Genomic DNA, 27,206 nt, shown 5'->3' with positions numbered 1-27,206 from the left:
GACCCCGTGGACCCTAGCCTGCCAGGCTTTTCTGTCCATGGGATTCTCCAGGCAAGAATACTGGAGTGAGTTGCCATGCCTTCCTCCAAGGGATCTTTTCCACCCAGGGATCAAACTGACCTCTCCTTTATCTCCTGCATTGGCAGGCGAGTTCTTTACCACTAGTGCCCCTGGGAAGTGCAGTGTTTCTGAGTAGTGGTTCTCAAACGTCACCACAACTTTAGCATCTTGTGGAGGACTTGGACACACAAAGGACTAGGCTTCAGGTCCTGTTTGTGGCTCAACAGCTTTGGGGCAAGTCTATTGGGAAATTTTCACTTCTAACTCAACTTCCCAGATAGTGCTGAGGCTGCTGTTCCAGGGACCACACTCAGATCCACTGTATTCGAAATCTCTGCTGACCTGGCTCAAATCAAGACACTTGGAGGTTCTCTGCATCACTTCTGAGGAGGAGACCCATACACTTAGGGTTAAGTGGCACTTAGGGGACCCAATCTGCGCGGGGTTGCCTCAAGCACATTCCTTCCGGGACCTGTCGCCGATTTAGAAACAACAATAAACCAGGTAATCGCCAGACAGCTGCTGAAGGTCAAGAGAACGTACTCGTTGAGGAATAGGAATCTAGCACGTGACCGCTGGGCGTTAACAACCGCAGAGGTCTTCTACCTCCTCCCGGATTCCCCAGGTCCCACGGTCCAGGGGAGTCTGCTTACAGCAAGAGTCTCCCAGATCCGTTGCTGCAACTCGCGATGGCGCGGCTGGGGGCGCTTGTCTGTTGCCTGCTAGCCGCCTGGCACTGCCGCCCCGGCCTCGGACTGCCTCTGGCTCCCGCTGGCACTGGTCCCGCGGTGGGTGAGTCGTCGTATCCTTTCCGTCCCTGGAGCTGCCCGAGAGCCGCGGCCACAGCGCATGCGCGAAGCGAGCACAGCGAGTGGGCAGCGGGGCGCCTGCGCCAAGGGCCCGGGATCCGGGACTGTGGCCCCGTTGCGGGACGCGGGGAGGGCGAGGTGACGGAGGCACCAGAGTGCCGCTCGGCTCGGCGGGGAGATCGGGACTGGCTGACAACAGTGGGGGCACTGCAGGGGCGCTGCTCTTCTCGTGCAGTTGTTTTCACTTTGTGTCTCCATATGTGTTTTGCTCCCGGGCAAAAGGAAGGAAACATTGGGTGTCTCGAGGGAAAAAAGAAGCTGGGGGCTGGATGTCCCGCATTCCCAGGGGCCCCGAATCTGCCCTTGTAGGGCGGGGGAGCTGCCGGGTTTCAATCGCTCAGCAGTGTACATTTCAGTGCGACTCGGAGTTTATTCCATCTTGCTCGCCAAGTTTGGTGACCTTTTCGTCCTACTTCACCAACCACAGCACGGCCGCAGGCACCGCGCTCCCTACTCGTTAGGCTACGTTAGAACGCTCGGGGCCTTCATTTCACTTTACCTGGACGCCCTTGGGTTCTCTGAGGGCAGAGTCAGTTTTATTCATTCCCAACGCCTACCTGGACGGAAGTGATTCTCAAAGTGAAGTCTGGGACCAAGAGCCCCAGCATCACCTAAACGGGTTAAAAGTGCAAGTTTTTAGTCACCCCCAAGTCCCTTGGACTGCAAGGAGATCCAACCAGTTCATTCTAAAGGAGATCAGTCCTGGGTGTTCATTGGAAGGACTGATGCTAAAGCTGAAACTCCAATACTTTGGCCACCTCATGCAAAGAGTTGACTCATTGGAAAAGACCCTGATGCTGGGAGGGATTGGGGGCAGGAGGAGAAGGGGACGACAGAGGATGGGATAGCTGGATGGCATCACCGACTCGATGGACATGAGTTTGAGTAAACTCCGGGAGTTGGTGATGGACAGGGAGGCCTGGCGTGCTGCGATTCATGGGGTCGCAAAGAGTCGGACACGACTGAGAGACTGAACTGAACTGAAGTCTTACTAAATCCGAAACCCCAACCATCCGTGTAACAAACCCTTCAGCTGATTCTGGTAGATGCTGGAGTTTGAGAACCACTGGTCCTGAATAGATAAACGTTGGATGGGAGATGTTATGATGCCATATGAGCCTTCAGTGTCAGGATATCCCCACCTCCCTGACTCATTTTCAAATAGAATTGCTCAGTTATCTGGGCTTCCCAGGGGACTCAGTGGTAAAAAAAAAAAAAAAAAAAAAAAAAAAACAGCTTTCCAGTGTAGGAGACATGAGTTCAACCTTGGGTTGGGAAGATCCCCTGGAGGAGAGCATGGCAACCCACACCAGTATTCTTGCCTGGAGAATCCTATGGGCTGCAATTCATAGGGTCACAAAGAGTTGGACACAGACTCCGCACACAAGTGCTGGTGGTGGCTCTGTTATCTAGAGGAGGGGGAAATGGGCAAGGTGGAGTTATTTTTATGTTTTGTGGTTTGGGCATAGCTGTCTCTGAAACAGCGCAGTGCTGACTGCTGAGACTGCTTATCTTTATCACTTTACTTTCTCACACGCCTATTTGTCCAAGAGCCAAGTCCTCATGACTCAGCTGCTCATGACTCATTTGAAAGCTAGAACTGTCAGTCTGGTTTCCCAACTGTCGGTCGTAACAAAAAATTGTCCCCAAATACTTATGTATGCTGATTTCTGCTTTCATTAAAGCTGTCTTTCTTCAATTATGTGGCTGTTTAGGATTCTGAGATAAAATGTCCTAGATTGCAGGAGGCCAGCCCTTGGCAAATTCACCTTTTGGTTTTAAGGGTCTGGTTGCTGAAGGCCTCCATGACAGATTTCTGTGGTCTGGTGAATCTCCACAGCTCCTTGTTTCTGTAAGGAAGCTACTCAGAGTTGTTGCCTGAGGAAGAGACAGGGAGAGGGGGGACAGGGTTCAAACACCCAATATACATTTGTGAGAATCTTCTAAAAGATTTAGTCACTAAGCCATGTTTGACTCTTTGAGACCTCATGGACTGTGTGTAGTCCGCCAGGCTCCTCTCTGTCCAGGGGATTTTTCAGGCAAGAATACTGGAATGGGTTGCTATTTCCTTCTCCAGGGATCTTCCTGACCCAGGAATCGAACCTGTGTCACCTGCATTGCAGGTGGATTCTTTACCACTGAGACACATGAGATTTCCCTATTTGCCAAACAAGATGTGATAATTGAGTAGTGAAAAGCATGTTGGACTGTGAACCAGAGAATCTGGGTTGAAGTGTGGGCTCTGCCACAGGCCAGGTCTATAGCCTTGGACACACACACACAAACAGGATTTTGTATACATTTCATTAGAGGCAGGAGGTGAGGTCTCTAGATGTTTATTATTGATAAATCCCGGGTTAAGAACCTATCAGGGCTCCGTTCTTGGCTTCTCCTTAAAGACACCCTTCAGTGTATCTAAATAATTACCCCCTACTGACATGTTCAGCAGTGCAATGGTAGTGGAAAGAGTGCTAGACTGAAAATCTGGAGAGACTGGTTGCATTTCAGCTTTCATTACCGAGTCACCATGTGATCTTGAGGAAATCCTGAATCTTCCTGTGCCTAAATTAAAGAATGTTTATTGGGAACCTACCATAGATCAGACATTTTCTAGATGCTGGGGATGTATAAATCCACGTAACAGGTTACATCAGACGAGTGTCTTCAATGTGTTTCCAGCTTTGTTTTACAAAAGTTTTGTTTAGAAAAATGTAATATATTAGTAATTTCCTGTCCCTTACTTGACGCAGTATTTCCTGTAGGTGTGTTACCTATTTTGCATGAGGCAAGTGAGGTGGAAGGACTGTTATTCTGAAAGGACTTTTGCATGTGAACTAACACGCTGAGGCACTGTGTGCAGTTGTTCAGAACAGTATCAACTCTGGAATCAGATTTCTGGAATTGCTGTCTTAGTTCTGTTGCATATGACGTATGTGATTTGGACTTATCTGTAAAATGAAAATAGTGGTCAGTAAATACATGCAAAGCATAAGAAACAGTATTAAAGTAAGCACTCAATACATTTCCACTACTTGGAAATGAGGAAATTCAGTGTCAAATGCAAACTTGACATTACAAATGAAGAATAATATAACTAATGCTGAGCTTACCAAGTACCAGGCCTTTATTTCTACTAAGTCACTTAACTCTTATTCAGTAGACAATAATATTATTTCCATTTTACAGATGAAACAGGCCAAGATCATACAACTAGATTGGGAAGAAGAGCTTGGGTTTGAAGTCAGGCAGTCTAACTCTGGAGCCCCTATTCATTTTTAATTTTTATTTTTAAAATTATTTATTTATTTTGCTATGTGGCGGGGCATGTGGGACTTTTGTTCCCTAACCAGGACTTGAACCCATGTCCCCAGCTTTGGGAGCACATAGTCTTAACCACTGGACTGCCAGGGAAGTCTGTGGAGCCCCCATTCTTAACCATAACACTATGCTTTTCTGCTTGTAAGTTCACTACACACCTTAACATTCTTTGAATAATATACATATTTACATAAAACTGAGATGCAGTGTATATTTATACCCCAAGAAAGAGCTGTCTCCAGGATAATTCTGAGTTATCTGCCAATCCACTTTACGTGCTGAGTAAAGTAGGTCCAAGCTGGGAAAAAGTTGGAGTACTTTCTGCATTATGGAATAAAATAAATTATTCATGGCAAAAGTTTTCAAATGAGGACTGAATACCAAGTAATTGACCATGAAGACTATTTGAGGACTACTTTGTTCTGGATTTTTTTATCTACCACTTCTTAGCTATGGGCTTAAAATGTGCTATTGTAACAACATCGTGGAGAAACAACATCCCAAATATATATAATATGCCTTTTCCACCTTAAATCAACTGCTTTCAATTTTCTACTTTATTATCCAGCTTTGGGTTTTATTCAAGTATTTTCTCAGGTGCAAACTTAGCTTTTTATTATTTGTATAGATAAAACTTTGTATTCTGCTCATTTTTTCCATGCTTTTGGTGTGGTATGTTGCTACTCTGTCACTTCTGATGTGTTTCCTATTGTAAATTAGTCATTAGCAGATTAAGCTCAAAATTCAAAGCGTGAAAAAGTCTCATGAAGATATATGTAAATCAAACTTGAGGGCAAACTTGAGAGCCTTTCAAAATGGGGGTTCAGATTTTGGCTCTCCTGTTTCTAAAGCTGTATATACTAGAGCAAATGTTATAATTGACCCATTATTAATTTCTCAACTCTAAAATAGGAACAGGGATTCCTGCTTAAGAAGTAGTTTTGAGAATGAAATTGCGTAGTATATTTCAGTTGTTTCCACAATGTCTGGCATATGGTGAATACTTAATAAAGAGGGCTGCTACTATGCTTATTAGTACTAGTGTTTCCTTCAATGAAAGAATCTTTGTCAAGATGATTTCCAAGCAAGGGTGCTATCAAATGGTTCCTGGGCTTCTCCCTGAAAACCCAAATGGAAGCATCTTCTTTAACAAATGCTTCCCTTAATGTTATTATTAACATTTTAGACTGTGTATAATAGAAGATGTTCCTCTATTAAATAGCTTTTGAGAACCTCTAGCAATGGCTATTTTTGGCTGAAAGCTAAAGACTCATTTTCCATTAATGTTGAGAGGCAAGGTTTTACACGAAATTAGGAGCAAGATTTTTTAGTTATAAGTTCTGAAATCTCTTTCCTGGTGGCTCAGACAGTAAAGAATCTGCCTGTGATGCGGATACGTGGGTTGGGAAGATCCCCTAGAGAAGGCAATGGCTACCCATTTCCATATTCTTGCCTGGAGAATTCCATGAACACAGGAGCCTGGCTGGCTACAGTCCATGCGGTGGCAAAGAGTCAGACGTGACTGAACGACTAACATACATACAAACATCTGCAATCTCTTCACTGTGTAACCCTAACAAAACACATCATATTTTTATGTCCATTTTTCTACAAGAAGAAAATAATTTCTAAAACATTAAGTTCTATAAGGAAGAAGATATGCTTCTTCCTTAAGCATATTAAGCTTCTTCCTTAATAAGCATATTAAGATACAATATATGGGATTATTATGGACTTCCCAGAAAGGGGTTTCCATGTATATCACTATGAAAACTTATGTTTGTTATCAGGTCATTGTTAAGTAGTCACGCTGTCACTGATTTCATCAATTTTGTTGTGTGCAAGTAGTGAATTCTGGTAAAATCTTCGTACTATCTTTAGAGTCAGTATTTCTCACAGGGAAAGACTGTGCTTAATTTCAGGGCATATGGATATTTGGGCTTCCCCGGTGGCACTAGCAGTAAAGAATCCACCTGCCAATGTAGGAGATGCAAGTGACGTGGGTTTGATCCCTGGGGTGGGAAGATCCTCTGGAGAAGGAAGTGTAAATCCATTCCAGTATTCTTTCCTGGGAAATGTCATGGACAGATGAGCCAGGAGGGCTACAGTCCCTGGGTTCACAAAAAGTTGGACAGGACTACTGAGCTACTCAGCACATGGATATTTAAATTGCTAAGGCTTTCCTCTAACACAGAATGGAACTCCTGTTTCGTCTTACTGTAAATATTTGTATGGCAATTCCAAAAGAGAAGTAGGTTTAACACCACTTGTTTTCTCATCAACAGGACAGTTTTGGCACGTGACGGACTTCCACTTAGATCCTACTTACCACATCACAGGTGACCACACGAAAGTGTGCGCTTCCTCCAAAGGTGCAGAAGCCTCAGATCCTGGTCCTTTTGGAGATGTAATGTGTGATTCTCCATATCGTCTCATTTTTTCAGCACTTGATTTTATTAAAAATTCAGGACAAAAAGTATCTTTTATGATATGGACAGGGTGAGTGATTACATAAATATCATATAGTTACTGAGTATATATCTACAGTGTCCTAAGCTTCATTAAGATGTTGAATTTCATCAGAAACTTAATTTACATGTTAAGAATTATTGGTGCTTAACAAATACTAGATCAAATAAGTCAGCATTATTAGGCATAAGAAAAACTTTCAAAATCCCAGTTTTATTTGTTTAGAATATATCCTCTAGAAATATGTCCATATTAACTAAGAGATGAGTTTATAAATAGCTTTTTGTGTCATTATCTTGAGATGTTTATTAATGTGATAATAAGTCTTGGTTAAATAATCAAAAAACAAAAGTCAGCAATGGGAATTAACCTGTGATAGCGATTTTACAAACATCATCTTCTGGTGGTGTAGTTAACTAATTCTATTCATCACGACAGAGTGAAGAGTTCTGTATTTCCTGTACCCGCAATAATGATCATGGCCTTATTTTAACTTATACGTTGTAATTCGTTCAATCTCCGCAATAGAAATTGTTATTATTCTTCCCATTTTACAGATAAGGACATTAAGGCCCTGAGCATCTAAGTAGCTTGTCCAAGTGCTCACAGCTATAAGCTATAAGCTATAAGCACAGCTGGAGTCTGTGCTTTTAATTACTAAGCATTTTTGCCTCTTATAAATCTTCAGTCAGGCAATGAAATAGGCTGACATTTTCAGTTTATCTTTTGTATTTCATAGGTTTTCTTTTTCTTTAGGGTTCTCAGTGGAACAAAAGTAAGTGCAGAGTAGTTTATCAGCTCTTTATCATCTGTTGATTTATGGTTGACTTCGACAATGACACTTCAGCAAAGCTTTACACAAGAGTCTAGTGACTTTTTATAGAAGACGATTTTGTTTTCTATGATTCTGTCTTCTTTGCAGGGATAGCCCACCTCATGTTCCAGTGCTTGAACTCTCAACAGACAAAGTCATAAATGTGATTGCTAATATCACGACCACTATCCAGCGTCTCTTTCCAAATCTCCAGGTTTTCCCTGCATTGGGTAATCATGACTACTGGCCACAGGTAAATTTGACCACAACTTCTGGAAATGCTTGAAGGATTTTCCCCATCAGTAGTGTCAAAGTTTTGCAACTAACTGGTTGATAACAGAGCATGGGATCAGGGCTTGTGGAAGTAGAGTGTGCTCTTAACACTAACCATCAAGGATGGCAAGACACATGGTTTGGGGACTTAAAACTGACTCTTAATAGTTCAAAAAAGTTATGTCCATAGTGGGGTTTTGGAAGCAGATTATTAGTTGATGGGTTATTAATTTGTGATTTCCTTCTTATTCTTCCTCAGTTTTTTTTTTTTAATTATTTTGTTCATTTTAATTTTCATGTTCAGGCTAGCATAAAAAGGTTAATATTGACAAATGTTTACATACTTTAGAATTTCTATTAGACATACTAAGCTACTCATGCTCTGATCTAAGCTGCATTGTGATTAAAAACAAAGCATAGAGAATTATCTTCCCTTCTATGGGAAGGGAAGAAGGGAAGGGAAGTCCATGTTCAAAATATAATTCAAGGCAGAGAGTATGTTCAGAATATTTTTAATGTCTGATACAACTTAGGCTTCAACCTTTATTAGAGTGGCTGTTTTATTAAACTGCCTGTGCATAACAGTCGGATAGCAGTTCCAGTAACAGGGATCTGCTGTAGCAGTGTAGAATCTTACATTTGTTCAGATTCAAGAGATCTTAGAGATTATTGCAGGGCTTGACAAACCAGGGCCTGTGGTCAGGATATGGCCTGACAGTTGATTTTGTAAATAAAAGTTTTATTGGAATAGAGCCATGGCTGTTCTTTCTGTTTTACCTGTGGTTGATTGTGTACTGTGACAGCAGAGAATAGTTACCATATTGATTATATGACCCCGAAGCCTAAAGTATTATTATTTGACCCTGTATAGAAACAGTTTGCTGACCCTTGGTCTAGATTAACTCTTCAGTTTATAAATGAGGAAACTGAGGCCCAGAACTGTGCTCCTTTAACTGCTCAGTCACTCAGTGGCAGAGCCCACATCCTGTATCTTTTGTGTTCAGCTGAACAAACATCCTTTCACAGGTCCTTTGCTCTTGCCAGACTAACGTATCAGCATTTCCTGAACATGGTGTTTACTTTCATGCCTTTCTTTGTCTGCGTTTGCTCTGTGTTTAGAATATCTTTTCCATCTCATGTCAAAAGACTGCTTAATAAGGGTCTTGATTATATTAGTTAATTAATCTAAATACTGTGACTTTGAAAGTTGCACTTTAGGACAAGCTTAAGTTTAAGTGACTTCCTGGGTCTGGCCTCTAGTCTTGAGATGAATAATATGTGAGTCTTGGTGACAGTCAGCCTCTTAACATAGTGATCAGCTTTTGTTACTGTTGAAACATGAGACCACACAGAGCAGAGGGCTGGAGGTGGACAGTCTCCAGGAACCAGAGGTTACACACATTGTTTTTATAAGCTTTAGGTGACAGACAGACTGCTGTAATGGAAACCTGTGGGGTTTAGTGTCACATTCATTAGAATTTAAAAACCTGTCCTGCTTCTAATAGCTGAGCAACTTGAGTAATGCATGTAATTATCCCTGATCATTTGTAAACAAGAGCAGTAATACTTAACCTTGCAAAGTTTTGGGGAGAATTAGTGATGCTCATGCGAAGAGTTGACTCATTGGAAAACACTCTGATGCTGGGAGGGATTGAGGACAAGAGGAGAAGGGGACGACAGAGGATGAGATGGCTGGATGGCATCACTGACTCAATGGATGTGAGTCTCAGTGAACTCCGGGAGTTGGTGATGGACAGGGAGGCCTGGTGTGCTGCGATTCCTGGGGTCGCAAAGAGTCGGACACGACTGACTGATCTGATCTGATCTGATCTGAGTGATGCTCGGTGGAAAGGGCATAGTTTCCTACCTGGCACATTATAAGCCCTCAGTCAGTGGAGTGGTGGTAGCATGAAGCAGGGACATGGGACACGTGTTTCCTAACTCCTCTGAGGATTGGTTTCATTTTACTTTTTTCTTTGCCTTCTTTTTGTGAAGCCAAATCATATAATAATTCAAAGATATAGGTACTATCGAAGTCTAAAATATATCCTATTACATGTATAACTAGGATAAATTGGGCAGCCTTTTACCTTAAACAGCTAATTTTTTCCTCTTTCTGGCTTGTGATCTTGTATCTGAAAATCTTCTTTCTACTATTTTGCCATCTTTCCTTCCATCCCAGTTTCAGGAATGTCAAATGTAACATGAAAGCCCCACAACAAATTCACCTAGAGGCTACTCATATCTGAGATAAAATTCTGGTGAATATTAGTAATAAATAAATTGGATGTGTTATTTCTCCCATCAACGTGTATATAAACATAGCTACATAAACATACAGACACAAGTTCCCACCCATTATGTCAGAAGTAGATATTCATATGGACAGCCCAAGGATTTCTTCCCATTACTACTCAAGGAAGCAGCCCAGACCAGCATCCTTATATACTCCTACACTGGCAAAGCTGGTGCCGCCTAACTGTGGATGGTACCACTTCCCATTGTGCAATGGATAATTGGATATAAAAGTGATGGTAGAAAGATGTGGAATTTATATCTAGCTCTGGAACTGATGCTTACTCCTTGGAAGGAAAGTTATGACCAACCTAGATAGCATATTCAAAAGCAGAGACATTACTTTGCCAACAAAGGTCCATCTAGCCAAGGCTATGGTTTTTCCAGTGGTCATGTATGGATGTGAGAGTTGGGCTGTGAAGAAAGCTCAGCACCGAAGAATTGATGGTTTTGAACTGTGGTGTTGGAGAAGACTCTTGAGAGTCCCTTGGACTGCAAGGAGATCCAACCAGTCCATTCTAAAGGAGATCAGCCCTTGGATTTCTTTGGAAGGAATGATGCTAAAGCTGAAAGTCCAGTACTTTGGCCATGTCATGTGAAGAGTTGACTCATTGGAAAAGACTCTGATGCTGGCAGGGATTGGGGGCAGGAGGAGAAGGGCACGACAGAGGATGAGATGGCTGGATGGCATCACTGACTTGATGGACGTGAGTCTGAGTGAACTCCAGGAGTTGGTGATGGACAGGGAGGCCTGGTGTGCTGCGATTCATGGGGTCACAAAGAGTCGGACACAACTGAGCGACTGAACTGAACTGGAACTGACAAGCTCTCCCTGAATAAATCACGTAACTCTGGTGCTCATATTTCTCATGTTTAAAGTAGAGAGAAAAGTCTAGGGTAATGTTTATATAATTTTGACTCTACATGACTATACCAGTATCTTGGCATCCATCCTGAAGTAAACAAATGGCTAAAATGTTAGGTTTTTTTATGATGATGATGCTTACCAATGTTTGATTAGGATTTAGATTGGGCAAAGCCACTGTGTAGCTTTCAGACAGATCACTCCGATCTCTGACACAAACTGAAAATATACTTTGAATACTTACCTTCAGTTAAAAGAAGTCATTTGCTTACAACTTTCCCTGAATATAGTTATATTTTAATCATGTATTCAGTTCAGTATTAGGCATATGTATTAGGAACTAATGTGACTTGAATGTCATTTTTAAAAAGGTAAAGCATTTTAATTAATGATGTCAGTGAAACTCCTTGAAGAAATAGGTCTGGGTCACCAATATACAGAGGGAAATGAAGAAAGTGAAGAAAATGGCTTCAGTTTTTTAGTATAATTTTTTGAAAAGAAAATAGAAATAATCACTCAATTTCACAAATGATTTCTGAGTTTTTATTCAGTATCTATTTTCTTGAAGCTTTATTTTTCTTGTCTAGAGCTTATGTCACCATAAGGGTTCTTTAATAATGATATGATAAAGTAGGATGATAAAAATACTGTCTAATATATTATACATATAATATTTAGAAAATCAAAATGATATGATTTAGGCTAACATGAAGAGTTGTTGTTTAGTCAGTGAGTCGTGTCTCTTTGCGACCCCATGGACTGCAGCACGCCAGGCTTCCCTGTCCTTCACTATCTCCCAGAGTTAGCTCAAATTCATTCCATTGAGTCGGTGATGCTATCTATCTCATCCTCTGCCACCCTCTTCTCCTTTTGGCTTCAGTCTTTCCCAGCATCAGGGTCTTTTCCAGTGAGTCGGCTCTTTGCATCAGGTGGCCAAAGTATTAGAACTTCGGCTTCAGCATCAGTCTTTCCAATGAATATTCAGGGTTGACATAAAGAGACTTCAAATCAAAAACATGTGGTTATAAGTCTTCTTTCAAGAAGTTAAAATGCTTTATACTAGTGTTAACATTTCAGAGGACTTTGTTTAATTCTGAAATCATGACGTTTTCTCCACTTCCTAGGAATGCTACACCAGAACTTAAATTTTCAGGGGCAAAGTAGCCTTCAGTGTCTAATGAGCACACTCCCACATCCATTTTGTACTTCAGTTATGCCAAAACAAGGGCTTTTTTCTGTATACGGCACCATGTTGGTGTCTGGGCCATTGTTTTTACTTTGATTCCCTTTCCTATCAACTTGATGAAATCATTCTTCAAGGTCTGGTTCAAATGCTCTTCTCACTCTCCCTGCTGACTCTCTAGGGCAGCCTTGATTATTCTTGTTTCTCCACTCACAAGATCCTTGCAATGGTTCCTAGCACACTGTCTTATAGATGGCTGCTTGCATTTTGTTCTCCATCTCCCCAACAAAGCCATAAATTCCTTGAAAAATTAAGTATATCTAGTATTCCAGCATCTCCAGATGCCTCCTATGGTAGTAATCTCTCAAGTCATGTTTAAATTAATTCATCCATGTATCTTCAGAGTTTCAATGTTGGATTATATTGTTTGTGGCCAGGATCAACTGCCTGTAGTCAACAGCAAAGTGTACAATGCAGTAGCAAACCTCTGGAAACCATGGCTGACTGAAGACGCTATTACTACTTTAAGGAAAGGTAAGTGAAAGATTTACTCAGCCTTATTTTGTCTCTGTTTTTGTCCAGTTAATATCGTTTGGACTTAGATGTTTAGTGTTTGCTTGGGTGTGCCAATTCTGAAGAGTCTCTGTGCCCAGTTTTCCGAGAGGCCTTACCATGTTTGAAAGCCAAGGAGAGGCATGGATGGTGAGTGGGCCAAGGTCCACTAACTCTGAAAGCGCCATGACAGCAGTGTTCTGTCACTGGCTCACTGGTTCACAGCTATGCATTTAAGCCCCATCTCACCTGAGAGTCTAGCAGCTTTGATTTATCTGCTATTGTATCTTCAGTGTTCTCATTCTTTAGATTTTAGATTTCATTGTATCTCTTATCTTAATTCCCCAAATATACAAAGGTAGAAGTTGATTTGTTAATCGTTCCTTGATAAAAATCAGTACCTCATTGCCTAGTTATCTTTTCATAAGAATGTTAAATACAACTGTTGTGACCTCAGTATGTGGAAGTGGCAGCTCTGGAATTGACACAGAGAAGGTTTTCAGTGTTTGTTAAATCTGATTCTTATCCGATGATAAGCCTATTTAAGTGCAAACGAGGCAATGAGAAATAAGTATAACCTTCCTGAAAGGATTGTAAACCTTAATTAAGATTTTTGCTTTCACAGTGTCTATGTATCTGTGTATTATTTTAGTAATAGAATATGTTTAAAATTTGTTTTTATAGGTGGCTTTTATACACAGAAAGTTTCAAATAATCCGAAACTTCGGATCATCAGTCTCAACACAAACTTATACTATGGCCCAAATTCCGTGACCCTAAATCAGACTGATCCAGCAAATCAATTTGAATGGCTAGAAAATACACTGAACATCTCTCAGCAAAATAAAGAGAAGGTAGATGCCATAGACCAACATCACTGGGGATAAACAGACGGTTATACTTGTGAATTTATTACACTTGCAAGAGGTCAGGTATTAATAAAAGTATTAAAATTTAAAGATGTTCTTGCATGAAACAGTTCATGATTTGCTCTTTTGTTGATGCCAGTTTTGTTTTATTTTGCTCTAAGGCTTGATCAGTTCAGTTCAGTTCAGTTCAGTCGCTCAGTCATGTCCTTCTCTTTTCGATCCCATGGACTGCAGCATGGTCACAGTTACCTAATATCATAATGTCCAGGGGATCTTCCCAACCCAGGGATCAAACCCACGTCTCTCATGTCTCCTGCATTGGTAGGCGGGTTCTTTACCACTAGCGCCACCTGGGAAGACTATTATATCATAAACCATGCAGTTTAAATAGACAAGTATAAATTTAAGACCATTAATAGTTTCATAATTTCTCCTTTTTTGATAAATGAGTAGGAGAGATGGTGTATTTGTTTTCTAAAGTTTAATTAGTGTACTTTCAATCTTGGGTATCTAAATGTCTTTTTGTTATGATAAATGTGCAGAAAGAATCCCATCAGTCCTCTTTGTGTTTCTCTCCCCAGGTGTACATCATAGCTCATGTTCCAGTGGGGTATCTGCCTTATGCAAGGGGCATCTCAGCAATGAGAAAATACCATAATGAGAAATTGATAGACATTTTTAGAAAATACAGTGACATCATTGCAGGACAATTTTATGGACATACTCACAGAGATAGTATTATGGTTCTTTCAGATAAAAAAGGTAATAGAATGTTCTATTTGTATCCATTTGCTACACAAAATAGTGAATATTAACTTTTACTGATCCAATAAATTTAAAGTTTATTAAATCTACTTGCCAGCACTAGCTTGTTCTCACTTACCTTCAATGAGTATATATATAGTCCTATAGCGTGTAAGACTATATCTAGTCCAATTGCTGGACTTCTTATTAACTTCCCAAAGCCATCACCATCTGATCGCTGTTGACCCAAAAGCCTCTGAAACCTTCAGCTCACTCCAATGTTCTTTTAGGTCTGAAAGCTTAGAGAAGCACTGTTCTTGTTTTACTTGTGAGACTCAAGATTCTTTCTTTTTTTTTATTCATTTATTTTTAATTGGAGGCTAATTATAATATTGTGGTGGGTTTTGCCATACTTTAAAAAAAATGTATTTATTTTTGACTGCGCTGGGTCTTTGCTGCTGCGTGCAGGCTTCTCTAGTTGTGGGGTGCATGCTTCTCATTGCTGTGGCTTCTCTTGCTGGGGAGTACAGGCCCTAGGGTGTGCGGGCTTCAGTAGTTATGGCACACAGGCTTAGTTGTCCCTCAGCATGTGGACTCTTCCTGGACCAGGGACCAAACCTGTGTCCCCTGCATCTGTAGGTGGATGGATTCTTAACCGCTGGACCACCAGGGAAGTCCTCGAGTTTCTTTTGCTATGACTAGTTTTACTTAGAATTTAAAGAGCAAAGCACAGTTTACTGTGGTTTAAAGTAAAATATATTAAGCTCTTAACTTTAAAGTGCTTACCAACATGGTCATCTACTCAGCATTAAAAGAAAAAAAACAGAAGGAGCACTTGCGTTAAATAAGACAATGATTATCTATTCTTAAAGATAACTTCTGAATGAAGGCAGAAAACTGAGAGTTAACAAAATAAAAGTTTTGATTTTTTAGTAGTCAGCCAGGATAAAAATCAATATATATATATATATATTTCAGTAATTGGAGAACATTTTTGAAATGTTTTGCCTTTTTCATCTAGGATGACTGGACTTGGTAAAAAATGACCATTTTTCAGCCTTTGATAGCTTTTTTACTCAGAAAGAAATTTAGTCCTATAATAGACATAAAACATGGTGACACTTTAATCAAATTCTGATTATGTAATTATTGGAATATTGTCATAGGTGGAGTACAAAAAAACTAGCCTTGTATTTTTCATGTGTGTATATTTGTAATAAGTTGGATATTTTTATCATGAAAAATTTCAAATATATATAAAAGCAGAGATATTCAAATATCTATCAAGATTTGTTTTACCCATGATTCTTTTTTTTTGAGGTATTTGAAAGTAAATGTCAAACATTAAATGTATTTCAACACTACATGAATCACACATTGGTAAAATATTTGGATAACAACATAATCATAATTCCATTAACTTAACTAACAAAACCAACAATAATTCTTTTAATCTCCTTCCTAATAAAACTTTCCCTGTTTTCTCAAAAGTGTCTCTTTACTGTTGTTTTAAATCAGGATCCATCAAGCATCATGCATTATTTGACTGTTTAATCTGAAACTTTTTAATATTATTAAGCTCAATTGTTAAAAACACATACGTTTATGTACATATGTTTTGTCTAGGAAAGCCAGTAAATTCTTTGTTTGTGGCTCCTGCTGTTACTCCAGTGAGAAGTGTTTTAGAGAGACTGACCAACAATCCTGGTGTCAGACTATTTCAGTATGATCCTCGTGATTATAAATTATTGGTAAGTTGGTGTAACTTTTAGAATTGACTTCATAGTTTTGCATGTCTATGTAGTTTTCATCAGTTTAGTTGAATGTTTTCAACACAGCTACTATAAGTTGTACTTTATGTTGAAATCTCAAGATGTCTTCTTTTTTTGTGTTTTGAATGTCAGCTTTATATCAATTCACCTTCAAAAGGCTAGGCATTTAGTTTATGAATACTGTACCTTTCAACAAATATGTAATTTGAAAAGAATTTCTCAGGTAAAGTCTATACTGATGAAACTGCATTTTTCTTCTAGGTAAATTTAGTAAGCAACAGTTCTATTATTCCCTGGAGCATGTTTTTACAAAAAACAATAGTGCAGGAGAAATCTGGTTTTAATCCATCAACTTTAAATTAAGAAAGATAATACAACAATTGACTGATAAGAATAGTCCAAAAGAAATGTTTTACAGCTATTAGTTGCCTATTCTTAGATCTGAAACTCATGTGTATGTGTATACACTGACATAGAAAGATGTACCTGCTATAACACTATGTCATTTTTTAAAGTGCAAAATAGTTTGTATAGTGTGATCTCATTTTATGAAAAAATGAAAAAGATAGTAAAAAGAAATCAAATACCTGTATTTCTTTTGTACATACAGTCTGGAACAGCACGCATACACTGGAGTGCTGGTAAACGTTTAATAGCTGGCTCACTGGGGGGTGGAAAGTGCTTTGTTTTGTAGTGTTTGCCAATTTCCATGGCATAAATACTCCCCAAATGGCCAATTTCAAGCTGCGGTAATGATATAAACTAGCTTGGAGTTTCCTGAAAATTTGACAGCATTTGTGGGCTTGTACAAGCCACCTGCTGCATATAACTGATTTATAGACAGTTGTTAGCAGTGGTTACTTCTGAGGTGTATAAACTGAAGGCTTTTTATTCTATATATCTTTCTGTATAGTTGGATTATTTTCTATTGGATTATTTTCTATTATATTCTTTCATTCTATTTTACATGAACAAAACAATATAGATTTTTCTATCGGGACTCTTTTTCCTTAAAAACAATTCTCAGTTTTTAAATTGACTACACTTTAAAATTAAGAAGATAACATAAATGCTAATAAGAACTCTACTTGCTATGCAGTATGTTATATGCCAAAATATGAACCAGGCTTTATTACTCTTTTTAACTATTTTTTAACTATAGGATATGCTGCAGTATTACTTGAACCTGACAGATGCTAATCTAAAGGGAGAATCCAATTGGAAGCTGGAGTATAACCTGACCCAGGCCTATGACATTCAAGATTTGCAGCCAAAAAGTTTGTATAAGTTAGCTAAACAATTTGCAATCCAAGAGAGTAAACAGTTCATAAAATACTACAAATACTTCTTTGTGAGTTACGACAGCAGTGTAATTTGTCAGGGAAAATGTAAGATCTTTCAGATTTGTGCAATTATGAATCTTGATGTTATTTCTTATACAGATTGCTTCAGACAATATCATATGAAGCACAGATTGTAATATTTCACAGTTGGTTCTCTTTGATAATGAAACGATGCTCTGCTTCTGAGATCAGTTTGTGGAAACTGTTATGCAAATCTTTGTGAGTTACTGAGTGGACAGGAATAATTCCTGTCTTTGCTTTTTTATGATGCAGAAATGTAGCACTCTCAATTTTTATTATATCGAATGTATTTAAATTGCCCATCACTAGAATGATGTTTGAATGTAAACACCCTATCTTCCAGGACTTCCTAGGTGGCTCAGTTGTAAAGAACCTGTCTGCCAATGCCAAGGCAGGAGACTCAGGAAATGCAGGTTCAATCCCTGGGTCAGGAAGTTCTCCTGGAGTAGGAAATGGCAACCTGCTCCAGTATTCTTGCTTGAAAATTCCATGGACAGAGGAGCTTGGTGGGCTACAGTCCATGGGGTCCGAAAGAGTGGGATACAACTGAACACGCATGCACCCTATCTTCCAGTTTACATAATTGTACCTAATTTATACTGTTGTTGAAATTGTCATTTATACAATAAAACAAATTATTTTTCCTTAAGAAGAATGAGTTATTTTTAACATGGTCATTTTCAGTTTTTAATTCACTCTCTTGGAAACTTCATGTGTAAACTCAGGTTCAAACTGTTTTAAGTATCATGAGGTTAACCCTGTTTTTGCATTGTCTGTGCTCTTGAGAAAACACCAAGTTCACATTAGAGCTGTCTCTGATTCTATGAGACATCACGGGACAGGACTTCATTACCTGTCTTCACTCTGTGAGTGAAGGAGAGCCCTTTTTAGTACTGCTAGGTTTTAAGGAAGAGAATGTTGCAGGAGAATGGCTAAACAGAATATTTTATCAAACTTTAAAAAGGGCAGAGATATTGATAGTATAGATTGCTTGGAGATATATGTAACAGATCCCCCCAAAAGAGGTACGTTGGTAAATCAAATACAAGAATGTTGGAGGTTAATGAATGGGAAAGTTGATTGGGGAGAGATATATAAGAGGACTTAAATGCATTGGGAAAGTTTTATTTCCTAATTCAGTCAGTGGCTATGTTGATGTTAGCTCTATATTTTTCTTCAGTTCAGTTCAGTTGCTCAGTCATGTCAGACTCTGTGATAGCATGGACTGCTGCACGCCAGGCCTCCCTGTCCATCATCAACTCCTGGAGTTTACTCAAACTCATATCTATTGAGTCAGTGATGTCATCCAACCATCTCATCCTCTTTCATTCCCTTCTCCTCCTGCCTTCAGTCCTTCCCAGCATCAGGGTCTTTTCCAATGAGTCAGTTCTTCACATCAGGTAACCAAAGTATTGGAGTTTCAGGTTAAGCATCAGTCCTTCTGATGACTATTCAGGACTGATTTCCTTTAGGATGGACTGGTTTGATCTTGCAGTCCAAGGGACTCTCAAGAGTCTTTTCCAACACCACAATTCAAAAGCATCAATTCTTCAGCACTCAGCCTTCTTTATTGTCCGACTCTCACATCAATACATGACTACTGGAAAAACCATAACTTTTGACTAGACGGACCTTCGTTGGCAAAGTAATGTCTCTGCTTTTTAATATGCTGTCTAGGTTGGTCATAACTTTCCTTCCAAGGAGTCAGCATCTTTTAATTTCATGGCTACAGTCACCATCTGCAGTGATTTTGGAGCCCCAAAAAAATAAAGTCTGCCACTGTTTCCATTGTTTCCCCATCTAATTGCCATGAAGTGATGGGACCAGATGCCATGATCTTAGTTTTCTGAATGCTGAGTGTTAAGCCAACTTTTTCACTCTCCTCTTTCACTTTCATCAAGAGGCTCTTTAGTTCTTCGATTTCTGCCATAAGGGTGGTGTCATCTGCACATCTGAGGTTATTGATATTTCTCCTGGCAATCTTGATTCCAGCTTGTGCTTCTTCCAGCCCAGTGTTTCTCATGATGTACTCTGCATGTAAGTTAAATAAGCATGGTGACAATATACAGCCTTGACGTACTCCTTTTCCTATTTGGAACCAGTCTGTTGTTCTATGTCCAGTTCTAACTGTTGCTTCCTGACCTGCATACAGGTTTCTCAAGAGGCAAGTCAGGTGGTCTGGTATTCCCATCTCTTGAAGAATTTTCCACAGTTTATTGTGATCCACACAGTCAAAGGCTTTGGCATAGTCAATAAAGAAGAAATAGATGTTTTTCTGGAACTCTCTTGCTTTTTTGATGATCCAACAGATGTTGGCAATTTGATCTCCGGTTCCTGCCTTTTCAAAATCCAGCTTGAACATCTGGAAGTTCATGGTTCACATACTCTTGAAGCCTGGCTTGGAGAATTTTGAGCATTACTTTACTAGCGTGTGAGATGAGTGCAATTGTGTGGTAGCTTGAGCATTCTTTGGCATTGCCTTTCTTTGGTATTGGAATGAAAACTGACCTTTTCCACTCCCGTGGCCACTGCTGAGTTTTCCAAATCTGTTGGCATATTGAGTGCAGCACTTCCACAGCATCATCTTTCAGGATTTGGAATAGCTCCACTGGAATTCCATCACCTCCACTAGCTTTGTTCGTAGTGATGCTTTCTAAGACCCACTTGACTTCACATTCCAGGATGTCTGGCTCTAGGTCATCGATCACACCATCGTGATTATCTGGGTCGTGAAGATCTTTCTGTACAGTTCTTCTGTGTATTCTTGCCACCTCTTCTTGATATCTTCTGCTTCTGTTAGGTCCATACCATTTCTGTCCTTTATCGAGCCCATCTTTGCATGAACTGTTCCCTTGGTATCTCTAATTTTCTTGAAGAGACCTCTAGTCTTTCCCATTCTGTTGTTTTCCTCTATTTCTTTGCATTGATCACTGAAGAAGGCTTTCTCATCTCTTCTTGCTATTCTTTGGAACTCTGCATTCAGATGCTTATATCTTTCCTTTTCTCCTTTGCTTTTTGCTTCTCTTCTTTTCACAGCTATTTGTAAGGCCTCCTCAGACAGCCATTTTGCTTTTTTGCATTTCTTTTCCATGGGGATGGTCTTGATCCCTGTCTCCTGTACAATGTCACGAACCTCTGTCCATAGTTCATCAGGCACTCTATCTATCAGATCTAGGCCCTTAAATCTATTTCTCACTTCCACTGTATAATCATAAGGGATTTGATTTAGGTCATACCTGAATGGTCTAGTGGTTTTCCCTACTTTCTTCAATTCAAGTCTGAATTTGGCAATAAGGAGTTCATGATCTGAGCCACAGTCAGCTCCCAGTCTTGTTTTTGCTGACTGTATAGAGCTTCTCCATTGTTGGCTGCAAAGAATATAATCAATCTGATTTTGGTGTTGACCATCTGGTGATGTCCATGTGTAGAGACTTTTCTTTTGTTGTTGAAAGTGGGTGTTTGCTATGACCAGTGCATTTTCTTGGCAAAACTCTATTAGTCTTTGTCCTGCTTCATTCCATATTCCAAGGCCAAATTTGCCTGTTACCCTAGGTGTTTCTTGACTTCCTACTTTTGCATTCCAGTCCCCTATAATGAAAAGGACATCTTTTTTGGGTGTTGGTTCTAAAAGGTCTTGTAGGTCTTCATAGAACCGTTCAACTTCAGCTTCTTCAGCGTTACTGGTTGGGGCATAGACTTGGATTACTGTGGTATAGAATGATTTGCCTTGGAAACGAACAGAGATCATTCTGTCGTTTTTGAGATTTCATCCAACTACTGCATTTTGGACTCTTTTGTTGACCATGATGGCCACTCCGTTTCTTCTGAGGGATTCCTGCCCACAGTAGTAGATATAATGGTCATCTGAGTTAAATTCACCCATTCCAGTCCATTTTAGTTCACTGATTCCTAGAATGTCGACATTCACTCTTGCCATCTCTTGTTTGACCACTTCCAATTTGCCTTGATTCATGGACCCGACATTCCAGGTTCCTATGCAATATTGCTCTTCACAATCGGACCTTGCTTCTATCACCAGTCACATCCACAGTTAGGTATTCTTTTTGCTTTGGCTCCATCCCTTCATTCTTTCTGGAGTTATTTCTCCACTGATCTCCAGTAGCATATTGGGCACCTACTGACCTGGGGAGTTCCTCTTTCAGTATCCTATCATTTTGCCTTTTCATACTGTTCATGGGGTTCTCAAGGCAAGAATATTGAAGTGGTTTGCCATTCCCTTTTCCAGTGGACCACATTCTGTCAGATCTCTCCACCATGACCCACCCATCTTGGCTTGTCCCACGGGCATGGCTTAGTTTCATTGAGTTAGACCAGGCTGTGGTCCTAGTGTGATTAGATTGACTAGCTGTGAGTATGGTTTCAGTGTGTCTGCCCTCTGATGCCCTCTTGCAACACCTACCGTCTTACTTGGGTTTCTCTTACCTTGGGCGTGGGGTATCTCTTCACGGCTGCTCCAGCAAAGCACAGCCGCTGCTCCTTATCTTGGACGAGGGGTATCTCCTCACTGCCACCCTTCCTGACCTTCAACATGGGATAGCTCCTCTAGGCCCTCCTGCGCTTGCGCAGCCATGGCTCCTTGGGTGTGGGGTTGGTCCTCCCAGCCGCGGCCCCTGGCCTCGGGCGTGGGGGCGTGGGGTAGCTCCTCCCGGCCACCGCCCTTGACCTCGGACGCGGTTAGGATATATTTATTTTTCATCTTTAATTGTTTTCTTTCTAATTTTACAAGTGATACATGTTCATTTTAGACAACTAGAAATACATAAAAGGATAAAGTAAAAAATAACAATCACCCATAATCCACACCCTTCAGAGGTAATGACCATGAGCATTTGATGCATTTACTCTCAGTGTCTACATATAATACATTTTTAATAGTTCAAGTATAATTGCCCCACAACACTATGTTAGTTTCTGTTGCACAACATAGTGATTGGATATTTCTTTACACTATAGAATCATCATGACGAAAAGTCTGGTTGCCGTGTGTCACCATACACAGGTATTATAATATAACTGATTAAATTCTCATGTTGTACATTTCATCTCCATGACTCATTTATTTTATAATTGGAAGTTCATACCTCTTAATCTCTCTTTACCTGTTTCATTCATACCCCACCCATTTCCCCTCTGGCAACCAACTATTTGTTCTCAGCATCTATAACTGTTTCTGTTGAATTATGATAGTTAATTTGTTTTGTTTTTTAGATTCCTCTCATAACTGCAGTCATACAGTATTTGTCTTTCTCTGACTTATTTCACTTAGCACAATGCCCGCTAGGTCCGTCCATGCAATTACCCATTTCTTTATCATTGCTCACATTGTTCCTCTTTGAAACCAAGGACCCCCATATCTTTATCTCTCTAATATTATTATTTTTAAAGACCTGGCATAAAAATTACCTTTGTTGTCAAAACTTATCTAACCTCTTCAGACAGAATTAATTTGTTCTCCTTGTTCTCCTTTTCTCATACTTTATTTAAAACAATCAATGCCATTATTATGCCTTCCTTTCTCTCATTTTCTCTCTTCCTTTAGTTCTGAGAGGACAAGGCTCTGCTTTACTCAACTTTGATCCTCCTTGCTTAACACAGTGCTTGACTAATAGGTAAGTAATCTTTATAATGAGCAATAGCAAATGAATTGGGCTTCCCTGGCAGCTCAGACTGTAAAGAATCTGCCTGCAAGGCTGAAGACCTGGGTTTGATCCCTGGTTGGGAAGATCCCTGGAGAATCTTGGCAATCCACTCCAGTATTCTTGCCTGGAGAATCCCATGGACAGAGGAGCCTGGTGGACTACAGTCCATGGGCTTGAAAAGAGTCAGACATGACTAACCACACATGCATGCATCAGATGAATTACATTATATCTACATTGGAAGATATTTTCCTCAAATTCTTGCTGATGTCCACGTTCCTTAATGAATAGATAAAACCATTTATTATTATCATTAATCAGCAGAGATTAACTGTTGAAAATGGAAATGCTGCTTAGGCAGTCCATTGATGGGAACTTATTTACACCAATGGGTAATGAGTTGGTTAGTTGGCCACCCTACCTGTCTGAGAGCATCCTCACTCCAGCTGAGACAAAGAGGATGGATTCTGGCATTGGCACTGGTGGGTTGGGGAAGAGACCTGAGAAGGAAAGTGGGGATTTTCAGACATAAGAAAAGAAGTGTAACCTGTCCTCTGACGTGGTGGTAGGGAGAAGGGCTTAGTGAGTAGAAGATAATTGGAAAGTGATACAATAAGTTGATGAGGGCAGGGATTCTAGTTTGAGGTATTTGTGATCTGGTCTCAGCTCCTCCATTCATTTTGAGTGTATTAATAGTTCAGGGCACTCAATCTCTCTGTAATTCATTTTGTCTCATTTATTGAGAGTTATAACATCACCTGTTTTATAAAAGTGTTGTAGGAATTAAGTGAAAATGACAAGTGCAGAGCTCAGTTCCTGGACGTTGTAAACGTTGTATAAAAGTTATAAATATTAATGTGATTTTTGACATTATTAAATGATGAAAAGGAGCAGAGTAGATTTGACAAGAACTTGGGAGTACAGAAGATGGAAGACAAAGTTAAGGAAAACAGAATCTCATATTTTTCAGTGTTGCTCTGTGGAACATGCAGTTGAACACGCAAATAAAGCTGACCCCTGAGTTTTGTACAGCACAATTCTGTCCACAAATATGTATGGGGTTCTTGTAATGTTACAGGCACTGTTCTGCATTCTGGGTATATAGCCGGAGAAGGCAATGGCACCCCACTCCAGTACTCTTGCCTGGAAAATCCCATGGACAGAGGAGCCTGGAGGGCTGCAGTCAATGGGGTTGCTAAGAGTTAGACACAACTGAGTGACTTCACTTTCACTTTTCACTTTCATGCATTGGAGAAGGAAATGGCAACCCCCTCCAGTGTTCTTGCCTGGAGAATCCCAGGGACGGGGGAGCCTGGTGGGCTGCCGTCTATGGGGTCCCACAGAGTCAGTCGGACACGACTAAAGTGACTTAGCAGCAGCAGCAGTGTGTGTGTGTTTGCACGCAGTTTACTGGGAACACTGATTGCCTTTGAACCACATTGCATGTAACTCAAACTGATTTAACAATTAAAATGTTTTAAATAGTACAACCTGAAGGTGGATGTCATTACAATGGACGTCATTCCCAGACACTAATTAGTAGGGGCTGTGACTGCCATTCACAAAAAGAGTGTCAGAAATACAACCGTATTACAAAGATGTCCACTTAAGTCTTCAGTATTTGGAAAGAATGATGAAAAGTTGCTAAAATGATTGCTTTGTCTAAAATCGTGTGATTGCACAAACATGGAAATGTCTGTCACAACATAGAAGAAAAACCTCTTCCGATCAGTCTGTCAGGCAGATTTTTGTATTTTGCTGATTAATATTGAAATTCCTGCTGGATACTACTTACAAAACCCCTTTTATGTGTGTGTCTTGAAAGCATTTATTCTCGATCACCCAGACAGCCATGGAAGTATGCTTGGAACAAGGACTGGAGTTACAAGGAGCATTGTGCTCTAGTCTCCATTGGTCTTCTTTCCTGTTAAGCCTGTAAATTACTGCCAGCTTGGGTCAAAACACTGAAGTGGTAGCCTGAGGCAGTTTCTATTCGCCTGAAAATTCATTAATCACTAGTTCCCTTAAAATCTAGCTGGAATCTTTAGCTGAAACATATATAGTTTCTTTTAATCATTTGTTTGTTTGGCAAGGATTGGTAGCATTGATTTTAGATGTATAAGGATATTAGTATCCTTTGGAAATGAAAGAAGTCATTAAAATTTTTAAAATATCATCTACTCATTATTATATTTTAATCGATATGATTGCTATAGAAGAAAGAACCAAAGTCTTTCATTTGGAATCTTTATGCTTTAGAATCAAAACAAGATCTTTTCAATAAGAGTACATTTAAGAGTCTATTTACCTTCTACATTTGAGAACAATAGGCCACAGAATATCAAACTGGGGGCTCCTTTGTTTAGAAGCCATAATGTGTTTATTTAAGTTACTCATATGTTTGATAATTGTTTCAGGAAAAAGGAGTAATAGATTCACACATTTATTCATCAAACATTTTCTTAATGCCTATTATGTGCAAGGTTTGTGCTGGATACTAGAGTACAAAGGTAACTGAAACCTGAAACAAGAAAGAAAACATACACTTAAGTGGATAACTAAAAATTATTATAGTCACCACAAAAAGAAATGATACTTATGTGACCTGATGGAGGTGTTAACTAATGCTAAGTTGGTAACTGTATTGCAATACACAATCAATCAACGTGTTGCACACTTTGAACTTACACGATGTTATATGTCAATTATATCTCAATAAAGCTGGGGGAGAAAAGATCTATCAGGATAAAAGGATGTAAGTCCAGAAATATTCTTCCTTTAAATTCATGCCTCCCTGGTGGTGCAGTGGTAAAGAACTCACCTGCCAATGAAGGAGATTCAAGAGACATGGATTCCATCCCTGGGTCAGGAAGATCCTCTGGAGGAGGGCATGGCAACTCACTCCAGTATTCTTGCTGGAGAATCCCATGGACAGAGGAGCCTGGCGAGCTGCCTTCCAAGTGGCCGTGAAGAGTCTGACATGACTGAGCAGGGACGCGTCCACACTGTGGGCTCTGCTTTTTTTTCCCCAAATTCATATTAGAAACTCTTAGAAGGAACATAAGTTGTTTTCCGAGACACTTTTCTGAACCACAGATATTTTTCTGTCAATCAGCACTGCAATTTTTAAGTAGATTTGAGCCAAGGGTGGAGCAGAAGCACTTAACAGTCTTTAAGAAGATTTACGTTAACTTGATAATAAAACTTCCTTCCTCCTCTAAAAAAACTGTTGTAGTAGATAAATCTTCCTGATACACTTTCTTATTTTGCCTGATCCTATGTAGTTATAAGTTCTTGAGCTTTTGCATTTGATTGAGGATTTTAACAAATTTTCAAAACTTATTTTTTGGTTTTTGAGATGAGCTAATTTAGAAATACTGTCCCACTCTTAGTTTAAAGGCTCAGGACTTCCTTGGTGGTTCAGTGGCTAAGATTCTGCACTCCCAATGCAGGGGCCCAGGTCTGATCCCTGGTGGGAGAACTCTACCCCATGTGCCTCAACTAAGACCCGTTGCACCCAAATGAATAAATACATGAATATTAAATGAAAGACTTATTGTTTTGTTTCCTTTTGCTACACTAGTTTTGTGTAATACCCTCTGTGGACTTTTTCTGTCATGCATTTTCAAATGAGGTACACAAACTTTTGGATTTTACCAAGAGAAAGAAGAGAGTTTTCTCATTTGTGAGATAGAGGTAATAATAGTACTTCACACAGACAATTCCTATGAATGAATTTTTGTAAAAAATGTAAAACAATGTTTGACACATAGTAAGGGCTAGAAAATGTAGTTAAGTAAGGAAAAATATATTTATAAAATACATAAATATTTTATACTTGATATAAATTTTATATTTTATATGAATATATTGATAAAATAAATATTTTAAAACAAAATTTATATTTTATCTTAAATTACATAGTTTATCTTATTTAACTACATTGATTGACCTCGTCCATTGTTTTCTTGAGTGCTGTGCATTGACAAGTCAATTTATTGTCAGATTCTCTTTTGGCAGATAAAGGTAGCCATCCCCAAATTCTTACTTGTCAGGTAACAGTGAGAGCAAGTTTCAGCCAGATCATACCACACATACA

The 27,206-nt window shown here is 39.6% G+C and overlaps 1 protein-coding gene across 1 annotated transcript; it reads left to right on the top strand.

The window, feature by feature from the left end:
- Window positions 1–253: 253 nt before the first annotated feature.
- On the top strand, window positions 254–18,105 carry SMPDL3A (sphingomyelin phosphodiesterase acid like 3A). The gene is made up of 8 exons (XM_019967129.2): window positions 254–852; window positions 6,533–6,746; window positions 7,639–7,783; window positions 12,584–12,680; window positions 13,383–13,552; window positions 14,149–14,329; window positions 15,938–16,062; window positions 17,246–18,105. The coding sequence occupies exons 1-8, from the start codon at window positions 750–752 to the stop codon at window positions 17,561–17,563; spliced, it is 1,353 nt and encodes a 450-aa protein (XP_019822688.1). The 5' UTR covers window positions 254–749; the 3' UTR covers window positions 17,564–18,105.
- The last annotated feature ends 9,101 nt before the right edge of the window (window positions 18,106–27,206 follow it).

The sequence above is a fragment of the Bos indicus genome, chromosome 9, assembly GCF_029378745.1.
Source record: "Bos indicus isolate NIAB-ARS_2022 breed Sahiwal x Tharparkar chromosome 9, NIAB-ARS_B.indTharparkar_mat_pri_1.0, whole genome shotgun sequence".
Lineage (NCBI taxonomy): Eukaryota > Metazoa > Chordata > Mammalia > Artiodactyla > Bovidae > Bos > Bos indicus.
The sequence above is the reverse complement of the archived record's forward strand: the minus strand, read 5'-3'. Positions and strand labels throughout refer to the sequence as shown.